This window comes from Ammospiza nelsoni, chromosome 3 (assembly GCF_027579445.1).
Source record: "Ammospiza nelsoni isolate bAmmNel1 chromosome 3, bAmmNel1.pri, whole genome shotgun sequence".
In the NCBI taxonomy this organism is placed as follows: Eukaryota; Metazoa; Chordata; class Aves; order Passeriformes; family Passerellidae; genus Ammospiza; species Ammospiza nelsoni.
In genome coordinates, this window is record NC_080635.1 from 108,480,549 (window position 1) to 108,493,911 (window position 13,363).

The following is a 13,363-nucleotide window of genomic DNA, read 5'->3' on the forward strand; positions in this document are numbered from 1 at the left end:
GGTTATTCTGGGGTGATATTCTCATCATGCCATTAAAAACGCCCATGTGCTTGTTCAAGATGCTAATGTTGCAAAACAGCATTCTTGAGACTGGAAGGTAAGAGGAGCAGGATGCAGCACAATGAACTGGATCCAGCAAAAGGATCCAGGAACAAATCCCTCTGCAGAGGTTCATTGCCTTCATATCTCTCCTGGCAGTCCTAGTTCCAGTCCCACTGTGTCTGTGCAGCTGAGCAGGAATGAGAGCTTCTGCTCTGCAGAACTTCTCCCACCCTGAGTTTGTTCCTTGGAATAACTACTAGACATATGTGAACCTTCATTTCATGGCATGCTAATTTTTCAATGGGACTTAAAAAATTTAAACCAATTAAAATAAAATATCTGGGCTGTCATTTCTAAAAATCTCTGTGGTTCTGCTGAGTATCCCACTTCAATCTCCATCTCTGTAGCCTGCAAAGTGTAGAAACTCTTTGGAGCTCCAGTTCACCCATGATATATAATGTGACATATTCTCTCCTGTCTCCTGTGTCATTGGCTTTAGATCTCTAGTGACAAGTCTATTTATTTACTCATACAGACAGGAGAAAGATTAAAACACCTTAATCTTGCTCAATATTTCTGTCATTTAAGAAATTATTTTGCAACAAAAGTATTTTAACTTCTCATTAATTCACAAATGAATACAAGCAAGGCAAAATACAAGCAAAGTTAAAAATCAAAGAAAGTATCTTGAAGGAGGTAATGTGGGACATTTTTATTTGTTTGTAAGACTAGATGAGCAGGTGATTCTTATTCTCTTCCAACTACATATACACAACTTCTACTCTGACAATGCAGACTGGAAATCTAAATCATGGACAAAATACCAGTGTTGGAAAATGGCTTTTTTTTATCTGCTAGAAGCAAAGAATTAGGAGAGGAACCAAATGAGCAAGAAATTTTAGGTAGGACAGACAGGGGTACACTGTAATGCCAAAGTAGCACTGTGAGATGGAGAGTTTAATGTGACAACATTGGAGAAAAAATATTAGAGCATAAGCATACAAAAATTGATGGAATTTCAGTTTTATGCCATTTTATGTTATTCACATCTTAACAGCTCTTTCTAGTTTCCTCCAAGTCCTATAAAACCAAATTGAATTCACAGAGTTGTAAAGAAGACAGTCTTATAAATGCAACTTTGCATATTCAGATTCCAGAATAAAAGTTCTGAGTTGTATGTTGTGCCCCTTCCATTAAGGGTAACAAGTTTTTGGACCTGAAGGTCAAAACTCGTTATTCTGAAAGCATCATATATGCCCTCATATAGAGTTTAGGTCTGTCATGATCCCCTAGAGCTCAAAGACTTTCAAATCCTTTTAGCTTTTTTCTGAAGGACCACAGAATTATAATGCTTGTCTTTCTAGACATGTGAAATCATGTTTCATAAATACCTAAGTAAAGCTTTACTACTCCCCTCTTCCCCAACACCACCATTCATATTTTTTTTACTCTCAAACTTTCCAACACCCTCATGAGCTTCTAGTCTAAATTTGGGAATTTTCTGACCAAAGCTCCAGAGAACACTAACTGAAATTTTAGCCATGACCTGAAATAATAAGGTACAGCATAACATAACACTGTAATAAGTGTAACTTATAACTCAGTAACACTGAGTAATAGATGTGTAATTTTAGTTCTAGGGTAGCTAAAATTTCTTAAGCGAGGCTGGAGAACATAATAAACATTACAAGTTGATAGTTCTATTCAATTACATATTTTGAAATAGAGAATCACTCTTGGCTGTATACACAAAGAGAATATGTAGCAATTTAAAATATTTTTAATGTTGTCACTGCACATTTTTATGAAATTCATACAAACTATGAATTTAAAAGTTAGCATCCCAACAGCAACACACCTTTTTTGCATGCAGAACTATTGTCTCTGCAATGAGTAGATCCCATGAACTCCACTGGTATTCTTTACACCATCTATAATTAAAATGTCCAGTTTAACTCTCAAAATTCTTTGGGAAAAAGTTTCACAAAATGGATTATAAACACTCTCAGATCAACTTCAAATGTATATAATATATAGATTTGCCTCAACAAAAAAATTAAGATATTTTTATTTTAAAATTACATTGTGGTGATGCTTTAATTCCTCACTAATTATTTGATTAAATGATTCAGTTTAATGGATTTTTTCTTTAAGAGCTGATGTTCATTATTATTTTGACTTATATATTTATGAAGAGGTAGTACTCGTTTTATTAGAAAGATTCAGTTGCTCAGGAGAAAGGCTGCTGGCTTATGTGGGGATTTCTGCTACTAAGGAATTTGCCTAGGAAGCAGCAATATCAACTCTCCATCACCTCTCTGGTTTACAAATTAGATGCTCTCAGGTGGAGATAACAGATGAGAAGCCAGTGCAAAATGTCTTTAAAACATTCCATGAAATTTAGGAACACACCTTCTGTGTACAGTACCTGCATTATAACTGGGTTTGGAGCATTGCTAACTGCCTCCAAAACTTACAGTAATGGCAGCTACAAAAAAACGCAAAAATCAAAATAGAGCAAAACATTGAAGCAGACTTGAAAGACCAGAAGTAAAAGAGGACACTAAGAACCAACACTTATATACACAGCAAGCTAAAAAATGCTGAATTATTAACAAGAGCTATTTTTGGACTGCAAGCTTTGAGTCTCTGTAATTCCCATGCTCAGCACTGAGAACCACAGGTACTGCTGGGGGTGTTGCATCAGCAGCCAACCTTTTGGTTTTCTCGTGCAGTGCAGGATGCACCCTGCATGCCTCTGAACTTCCTAGGAACTTTTAAGACTCTGTGATTTCAAATCTCCTGCCTAAGCGTGACACCATTGCTGTAGGCACCCTTTATAGACAAATGGAGAGAAGAAATAAGCACCTTTAGAGTGCAAGTGAACCATTTATTTTGGATGCCCCATTCTGGGATACTGTGAATTGCTTGCTGAGCACTTTTATATACACAAGTGATGGTTTTTGAAAAGCTAACTATCCAAAATCTCTCCAATGTATAGGTGTACAGGTATTGTTTTCAGTTAACACCAATGAACAGAGCAGTTACTCTCTGGGATATACCCAAATTTATCAACCTACCTACTTCCAACATCCATCAGGCACAGGATTTATATTAATACACAATAAACACTAAGAGGTTGCCTTCTCCAACCTGAGCATCTTGCTTCAGCCATCAGAGAGAGATGAACACACTTGGAGGCACCTAAGTAGTGAAAGCAGCTGTGAAGAGTTATCCTTGGTACTGGCCAGTTCTCTCTGAAGAGTACAGTGACCATTTTGGTGATGACAATAGGTTACACACAATTCTTCAACAGCTAAATTTGGGCTAGAGGAGACACAATTCTTAACAAGGCCTAGAAAACTGAGCTCAACTGCGTTGAGAACTTCTACTTCAACCTTCCAGAAATTCATATACTGCTACTTTCCAAAAACTCTTTTTATAATTTTGACAGCTGTCACTAATCACAAAGTCACTAACTGCAATGCTGCTATGAACAATTTTTTGAAACAGTTTCAGTGAAAAAAGGAGTTGAATCTTCACACTAAACATCTGCGCCACTAACCTTAATGACTTAAAACAGTTTTGACCTTTCCTTTCTGCAGCACTACTACAGCATGTTAAGTGTCTGAATGTACAAACATGCTTTGACAGATGCAGGCTGAAATGCTGATGGAGAACACACCATGCTAGAGGAGCCAAGCAGCTCCAGAGCTTCAGCAGGAATTGCTGAGTTACTCAATCTAATGCGCTTATGCATCCACTCAACACATGTATTGCTGAGTGAGAATAATTAATGCATTTCAATGGATGCCAAAGCTGTAGCTGCAAGACAGACCTGGAAGGTCATGGTGGTTTTTTTGGTCATCACAGACAGTGAGAATAAACTTCAATGTCTCTGCAGATTAACAGGTACCAATGCTGATCTCAACTAGAATGACCTGTAACCATTACTCAAGGCTACTTACAAGTAAATTTGCAGGTAAAGCATGAGCAATTCACAAAATAAAACATGAATAATTCTGAAATGTGTGAGTAAATGTTGACAAGCCCTCGCAATAAAAAGCATGTATCTTCTCACTGAGACCCTCAGTGGCAGCCTGCCATGTTAAAGTTAATGGGAAAGCTTCAACCAATTTCAACAAGTCAAGGATTTGGTGCTCCTTCCAGACTTTCCCTCCTGGCTTCACTATGGTGCTAAAACACAAATTTCAGCTGCAGTAACTCCCCTCCCCATCTCCCACACATTTATGAATTAGTTAGCAGGTTAAAAGTATAAAGAAAAATACTATTTTCCACTTGGGAATTGTAGCTGAGGGAAGGGAAGCATTTCACATGCACTGAGGTGTGTAGATGTGTACAAGGTACAGGGAGCACTTCAAGCTTTGCCTCTGCTTGTTAAATGGCCAACTGAGATTCAAGGAACTGTTGAAGATCCTCTCCTCATGTACAACACATTCAGGAATTTGTCTTATTCCTCAGCTCTCCTTACACAGGAGATCTATTTTGCTTTTCATTGCTACAAGGAAAGGGCTGGATACTGCTGCTCTCCAGCTGCCCTGCTCTACCAGCACTGAGCACCCTGGGTGCAATGGGGGGTGTAACAGTTCTCAAAATAAATCATTTAACCTTCTAAACCCAGCAGGTCTATCCTGTGCCTTAGAACTAGGGCTGCAGGTCTGTTATGGTCAGTCTGCATTTAGAGTGTCATAGCTGCCTTTCAATTCAGCACACTTCCTGCAGCTATGTGGTCATTTAAAGCACAAGTTCCATGTCAGATGTGAATCTCTCCTGTGGTTTGATTTCAGACTCCCTGAAAATTAAAACTAGCACTTTATAAACAAACTCCAAAGGGAAGGAAATTAGCCTCATCACACTACAATATGCTCTGAGGTGCCCTCTTCAATTTCCTTTTAAAATAGCTGTCATTTATTTCTTCCCCTCAGCTCACAGAGTAGAGATCTAAATTTACCTCATCCCTGTGTAAAATCCCTGCTGACAGTTGTAAAATGAAGTGTGTGTACAACTTCACTGCAGCAATATGCTTGATTTTCCCCCTTATTTCCCAAATTATCTCACTTATAAACAGTTCTTGAAAAGGAAAGGGTCAAAGCCAATAGAAAAGTCTATCTTAAAGAATATGTTGAAGAAACCAAATGACATTCACACCATGATGTAGGCATGTGTGTTTATTTCTTGGTTAGATTGTATTAGCTGTAGCATCTTTCTAAGATCTGTACTAATGTGGAACATCTCTTTATGCCAGTGATGGACACTGGAAGAGATTCTTAATTCTCAATCATGAATTTATTATTTGTAAATAAATCTATTTCTGTAACTGCAGTTTTTATGAACTTGAATCTAAGTTAAGATGCAGAAATGAACAGCCTATGTCTTCCAGGTAGGTCATACCAGAGTAGGATCCATACATCCCAATAAAACAGATTTGTGACCTAGGGTATCACTAATTATAATGCTTGTGAAGAAATACTAATACAGCTAAATTACATCTTGTTAAAATCACTCCCACACATAAGTAAAAAGCAGTAACACCCATTTACCCTCTGAATCACTGCTGTCTTAGCTTTTGCAGAAGGAGCTTCATTACACTGTCATCTCTTTATCACCCAAATCAAATTCACTTGACTCCAAGGTTTTCAAGAACGAATTATTAACTGTCATTGCTGTAATTATGTCTTCCTTAACAAAACTTGTAATGATTAAAAGAGCCTGACATGGAGACTGGCTTACTTGCTGGCTACATCAAGTGAAGGAGTGAAGTTTTTTATTTATTCAGGACTACAACTTCCTGAACATGATAGAACTCCCATACCTTGATGCTACGATACAACATTAATCTGCAAGTGTCTGTTACAAAGAAGCAACTGAAGAATTTAAATTTACTTTTCTGTAAGATCTACTATAGATTTATTAAGATCTACTTAAAACTCATCTTTTTATGGAGACTCTTGCATTTGTTGGTTCAATCCAATTTCTTTACATACAACTCCAAAAAACTATAGGGAGAAGTAGACATATGATTGCTTGTTCTGGCTTCACATTCAAGTACAGTAAAAGATTAATGACACACAACATATTCCTGCAAGTCATCCTGATGGTTTTGCATGACAGATTATGTTTGCTTTCAACTGTTTAAGAGCTGAATGCCTGTTGGGTTTACAGTCTAAAGGCCAGTGTCCTCAGCAAACCCATTCCTCTGAGCTTTCAGCTTTTTTAGGGCAGTTCTTGTTAAGTGTGTTCTGTCAAGGCTGTCATGTTAAAGCCATTAAATGAATGCTGCATGCATTAATTTTTTTTGTTGTTTGTGCATGAACATGAACTCATCACGACTTTGCCTTCAGAACAAAACCAAAATGGAGTTGAGCTAAATACCACCGTGCAGGAAAGAGCAGATCTGGCACTTATCTTACTGGGAAGGAATAGATAATCAGTGCTTACAGAGCCACTGGTCAAAGCTCCTTTGGCTGCCTAGATTACTCTCCATGTAAATCCACACATGGCAACCACATTTCATGTCAGCCCCAGGTTCCTATCCCATTCTGTTTATACATTCACCATATAAATTCTTCAGTTTGGTCCCACTTTATAAACTGCCATCCCTCATAACTTAAGCATAGCTTAACACACTGCCAGTGAATTTGCACATGACCAAAATTAAGACTTGGAAGCAATTTTCACTTACATCTATTACTACTTCTCTGCTTAGGACTTGAAACATACTTCATTTAAGATGTAGGTTGCTCCTGATTCAAATAGTTCCCAATCTTAAGAAAAGATGTGTGCCTCACCAAACTCTAATTTGCTACATTTCCATTCACTAAAATTCTCTCAATATTCTAGACCCCAGTCTTTTGCAAAATCACTACAATTCTGGATGTGTTTAGAATAAACAATTATGTCACACTGGGGACATCTAGTCTGGGGCAGAAATCACACAGGACATATTGAGAACTGCAGACAGAAATAAAGATTTTTTTTAAGTGACAAAAGCCTTAAGATGACTTTGAAATGTAGTAAAATAGGTGTGTCTTAGTGAGGAAAGACAGAAGGTACACTATATGTACATATGAAATCAGATACACAAAGAGAATTCTACTCATTTTACAAAGCAGCTCTTCACTGGAAAAGCAGCAAACATGAAGGAATTTGTACAAAAATTGATTAATAAAAAATTCAGAGTATTTTTGAATAACTAATTATGCTAGTCAGATAAATCATAATTATACCTTGTACTGTATGGAGAGCAAATTACATAAATGTACACGAGGTATCTGTCAAAAAACAGCTCAAAGGTGGTTCCTCTGCATTATCTGAAACTAATTCTAAGCTTTCACAGAACTTTCTGCAAAATTATAGGATTAAAAAATAAACCTTTATTTTGATTATATCAAAACCAAACATTTATGTTTTGAACTTACTTCTATACTTTAAGAATTCCATGCTCTTACACTTTCCTGTGGCTTTTTTTTCAAGTATTGTTTACTCCTCTTATTCCAGGAACAAAAGAAATCCTGTCTCAAATTCTGACCAATTCTGTTCAAAGCATGCTGCAGTACGGCCAGATTTGCTCTTTCCCTTCTTTCTGCTTATAAAGTCCCTCTTGATGTAATCATTGAGTGTCTAGTAAACATTTATTTCACTGACATGAAGCAGGAAAATACTTTCCCCTCATTTCCCATGAACACCAAATTAAAACAAGGACAGATGAAGCAACTTCACTAGGGCCACACAGGACGTTGGAGAGAGAGAGAAAGAGATGTTCTGAATCACTTGTATCTCAGCAAGTCTTTTAAACTGCAAATCCTAACCAAAGCTTAAACACCGGAAAAAAGCAAGAAGGTCTGTAAAAGATCATTCAACAGACTAATTACTGAATTAATTTGGAAAAAGCAGAACCTAATATCTTTAACTTGACACGAACTCTTACCTAGAACATCTTTTTCATGTTCAGGGACGAGAACTTTCCATTTGGATTCCTCTGGATCGTTGAAGTCAATGTTGATTAACCGATAATTTGGAGAGTGGCGGTTTGTCTTGAAAGTGAACACTGTTCCTTCATTGGTGACATACTCGTACTCAGCCTCAAAGTTATCTATCAGCTTCACCCACTGAAGAATTCCTGTAAGATCAAACACAGAATGTCAGTTCCTCAAACAAAGGAAAGGCCAGAATGTGTACCAGGTATTAAGAACCTCCAAAGACTGCTCCAGATCAACAGGCTGGAAAAATGGTAGTGGAAAAATGACAGTTCACAGACACGTTAAGATGACTGGTTTGGAGGAATTTCTAGCAAAATGCTGACAGAATATGGCTTGTGTTTCACCAGCTTTCCTAAGGGGCTTCTGGAGAGCTCAGATGTTTGCCACAGCAATGCTCCTACCACAGTGGCTGCTGTGAAGCCAATGCCACAGAGCACATCAGGTTCAAGGACCTTCCACAGACTCAGAATGAAGGGCTGCAGCTGAGCTGAAAGACTGCACTAAGCTTTCAAGTGCAATTTTATTTTTAACAGTTTTTCTAAAATAACTATTTAATTATAAAGAAATGTTTGGGGATTTCAGTTCCTGCAAAAAAATTTACTTTTAATGGAAAGTTTTCCATTCTCCTTAAAAGCCCGGAACGTCCCACAGAATAGAAACGATGCTATTGGAATGAGTACAATAAACTTCAACATGAGGAATTTCTCTTTCAACTCAGAAACAACATTCCTGAAATGCTGTTCTGCAGAAATTTGTCACCATCAAAGGACAATTACATTTAGGAAAAACATCTGGGCTTCTGAAGAAAGAAACTGCATTTTGCCTATCAATCTCTTAGAATATCACACTCACTAAAAGAAACCGACTTCTCCAAAAATGAATTGCCTCAGTTTCAGACTGTGGTACAGAGTGGGTAGAATTGACTCAACCTGAAGATGGGATTTTAAGACTCCACTGCTTTTTATTCACATTTTCCTGTTTTGCAATAGGTTGAGAGTGAGAGTCTAGTAGAAAGAAAAAGCAGCAAGGCTAAATAAGATATGTGATATATTTGTTACATATACAACCCAGCCTATCATCCAAACTTACTATTGCAAGCATCATACATTAGCTATGCTGAAAAATCAGAATCCTTATTGACATGTGAAACTAAAGCTCTTATATCTTCAAATAACTTTTAGTGCACTGTCTGCTCCTTTCCTAAAACTACAGGTTGGGTCTTTGCTTTTAAGTATAAACAAACTGTTCATAAATCTGTTTGTGAAACTCTATAATGCAATGTTTGTATCAATAAAAAAAGCATTTCAACTTATTTTATAATATTAAAAAACTGAGCAAGTAGATCATAGCCAAGCTTTAATTACTGTAAATTTTAAAAAAAGAAAAGAATAATTGAGGAAGCAGTGAGATGACTAAGGTCATTTTAAACCCATTAGATGTAATAACAGAGTACAGTCAGGCCTGGTACATTCATAAAGTTTGTATCTCTTAATTGCCATTTTGGTTTAAAGAAAACTTCTCTGTCTTTTCATGCAAAGCGATTGAATTCCAGTATGAACTTTCCACACAATCCAGTCAATTTAGTATCCTCAGTGAATACACTGTCCCTTAAATTTGATTTTTATTGAGAGACAAAGTTTAGGCCTTCTCAAGAGATTTCATGCTGAAGAAAAATCCTGCTAAGTCACTGCAGTTGCTGTGAGTTCCACAGAGAAAACCTGCTTTGATGTCCAGGAAAAACAAAGCAAATCCATCCTAATAAACACCACAAAACCATTTCAAGATCCCAAGTCACATTGCATTTCAGTAAATAAAAACTTTAACTGCAGAGTAACACCGTAACAATACTGGTATCTGACAGAATGAAACCATCATACTGAAGTACCAGACTTCATAAAAAGAAATTGCCAGGCTGTTGAAAAAACACACTTTTTTAATGGCAAATGTGCACAATAGTTGTAGTCTCCATGAGTGCAACATAACTTGGATTCCATGAAGAAAAAGGACAATAATGTGACACTAGGGAGTTACATTGCTTCCTTGCAACTCATTCATCCACTCCCAAATGAGCAGATAGTAAATAAGTGAGAGGGTTGATGTTCTGCAGGGGCACACTTAGTTGTTATTATACAAAAACAAGAGCATCCATCTTATTAAAGTGGCTTTTATGTAGTCCTTAGAAGACAAATATTGCAGCTGAATTACCTCTTAACCACTATCTTACTGAAGTGGTTAAATACACCAACATCTAATCCAGGATCAGAGGCATCTAGAGGCAGTCTTTACATCAGACACATCACTGCTGAACAGGGTTTGTGCTGCAGTTCTCCAGTGAGAGGAACAAATCCTTTGCAATGACACAGGTATCAGCCAAAGGAGGATGCTTCTTTATGCTTGGTTGCAGGTGACCTAGTTGTGGCTGTGACTGAAAGGGATATTCTAGCATTGCTTCAGATCCTCCTGCTTAGCCTTCTCCTTTGGGCTAGAAATAACCTGATGACAAACCCAGGCAGTTCACTGGGTACTAATATGGCTGAAAAGTGATGGGGACAGACATCATTTCTCCCCAGGTCATGCCAGTGGCAACACAAGGAAGGGACAGGCCCATACAGCTCACTAGAATGGCACTGCCCCCATGTCAAGCACTCTGGCCTTGCCCTTTAGTAACAAAAGAACAGTATGTCTGTAAGCTATGACTTTACTTGAAGAACAAGGTGAAGGACAGACATTCAGTCCATTCTTCACAAAAAGGAGAGAAAAAGAGTTGAGGAACTGGATTTTGATAAGGCATTCACAAGTTTAACCAGAAGCCCTCTGAGAACATGTGCCTTTGAGAAGAATCACTGAGAGTTGGCATTTGGATAGTCTAAGGCTACTCTTAACACCTGAAATGCTGAAGACTTCAGTTTAATCCACATAAGCACACAATGAGACAGATTTATTACATACAGAAAAGCATGACAGTTTCTGTACTGCTGCTATACCCTAATCCTTTCCCCTGCCAGTCCTTCTATGAAAATACATTGCTGAAAAGATACAGATGGTTTTGCCTATAGGTTTTATACCTATCAGTAATTCATCATCACATAACTGCATTACAATAGGAACTGCAGGTAGAATTAAGTGGACAATAAAGCCATGCCACACAACAGAAAATCATAATCCTACAGAGCTAGGCTTCTGCAAAAAACAAAAGCAACATTCAGTGTTACAGACAGAATTTTTAAACTAAGTTCCTGGATCCATGGAAGATCAAAAGATAAATTTTTTCAGTAAGCATCACAGAATAAGCCCTGAGTCTCGTACTGGCCCCTGAACATAGTAAAATATTGCATGGTCTGCTGAGAGCTCTGGGTGATGAACCAGGTCTGTGAATGACAACAACCACAGAAGAAGCTAATTTGAACAAATTGGTAAGAGCGTGAATTGTCACAAGGTCTTGTTACCAACCCTCTTTATACAGAAAGGACAGAGTAGCTGAGAGTCACTGTCAATCATTTCTCTTGATACATCCATATTTCATTTTTCATGGAAAGGCCAAACAATTACTTAATGGCAAATAACCTCTTGCCTGTGCCTACTGGAGGACAGGGTTTAATGTTAGGGTTATCTGACACTGGGGAAGAAAGTTTACAAAAGGCAAACACTTGCATTTGGCTTTTTTCATGTGCTCTAACAGTCAAAATTATCAGGTGAACATATAAATGCTCACCTCCATAAATTCCATTGTGTCTTGTCATTTCTTGCAAGACAACTTTTCTACAAATGGGGCAGTGTTGAGAAACCTCAGGAAGTGAACCAGGAGGCTTGGCTCATAACAGGACAGGTTTTCTAACCCAAAGAATGATGCCACATTTTATTACAGCACACACATTAAATAAATAGATTTCTACCTACAGAAAGATCATGATTTTTTAACTCCCAGATTTTCATAGAATCACAAAATTATTTGGGTTGGAAGGGATCTTAAAAGCCACCTGGTTCCAGCCACCCTGCCATGGGGATGGGGTCATATTCCACTAGATCAGGTGCTTAAAGCCCCGTCCAACCCAGATTTGAGTATCTCCAGGGATGGGGCATCCACCTCTCTAGGCAGCCTTTTACAGTGTTTCACAGTACTAATCCACAGTAGTGGATTACTTCTTTTACATTCAATAGAAGACAGATAATCTCAGGGTGTACAACATACATCAGATTGGAACAGACTATTTCAGGGCCCCTGTGGCATGTTCATTACATATTCTGAGAATTGAATGGCAGAGTCCTTCACTCAGACATCAAAATGCAATTTCTTCTTGAATCATGCAATACTCAGCTTGCTCCCAAGCCCCTGCTCTGAGCGAGGCAGCTAGAGAAAAGAACTCAGGGGCTTTTCCCTCTTTTTTCTTCAAAGACACAAATATTTAATTGTCTCACTCTGATCTCCAAAGGCCAGAGATATTTTCAAACAATTTGGACTTTCTTTAAAAGCAAGATCTCTCTATGTCTTGGGGCCTGACTTCACCTATAAACATCTGAGGGAGGAAATACTGTAAAGGAGATATTAAGATGTTCTTAAAGGAATGCAACTTTTGTATTTGTATTGAGAGGGTACAACTCATCTTGCAGATGATGGATGACAGCTACTCAATGATCATGGAAAGTTAATGTATTTGCCATCTAAAATATAAATAAATGGAAGGAAGCAATCTTCATTCCTTTGAGTTAAAAAGTTCAGACGTGTCAAGATATATTCAAAGATTCATCCAGAAGAAAGAAATCAAGCACTTTTATGAACAGACATTTCTCAATCACTTTCAAGGCTCCAATTTTACTTCCACTGGGATAATCACTCAAAAGACAGGAGAAGAGAATATAGATGATTCATTTTGAGAGAGTTATAGCTCATGCCCTCAGACAGCAGAACATAGCAACTGAAAAGCAGGCATCAAAGCTAATCTCTCTCCCTCACACTACACTTTCTCTAATACAAACAGATGAAAGCACAAATACCTCATCTAAAAAATAACTTCATTATGAATACTATTTGCCCTGGTGGTGTTCAAAGCCAGCTTGAATAAGGCTTTGAGTAACCTGGTCTAAAGGGAGGTGCCCCTGCCCATGGCAGGTAGGGTTGGGACTGGATGATCTTTAAGGTCCATTCCAACCCCTCAACATTCTATGAGTCAGTGATTTATAAATGTAATGTCCAGTCAGACAGTAGCAGCATGAAGATGTCCTTGCTTAAATTAACAGCAAGCTATTGAATTTTATAGCATATTTTGCATTTGAAAGGTCCTTTAAAGTCATCCATGCCAATCCCCATGCAATAAGCAGAGACA

General features: G+C 37.8%; 1 protein-coding gene across 1 annotated transcript in view; it reads right to left on the reverse strand.

The window, feature by feature from the left end:
- The window catches only part of PREP (prolyl endopeptidase), an 85,576-nt gene that overhangs the window by 39,447 nt on the left and 32,766 nt on the right, over nt 1-13,363 (reverse strand). Inside the window, exon 8 of the mRNA XM_059468626.1 lies at nt 7,991-8,182. Coding sequence (XP_059324609.1) covers nt 7,991-8,182 — 192 coding nt within the window. The remainder of the gene's footprint in view (nt 1-7,990; nt 8,183-13,363) is intronic.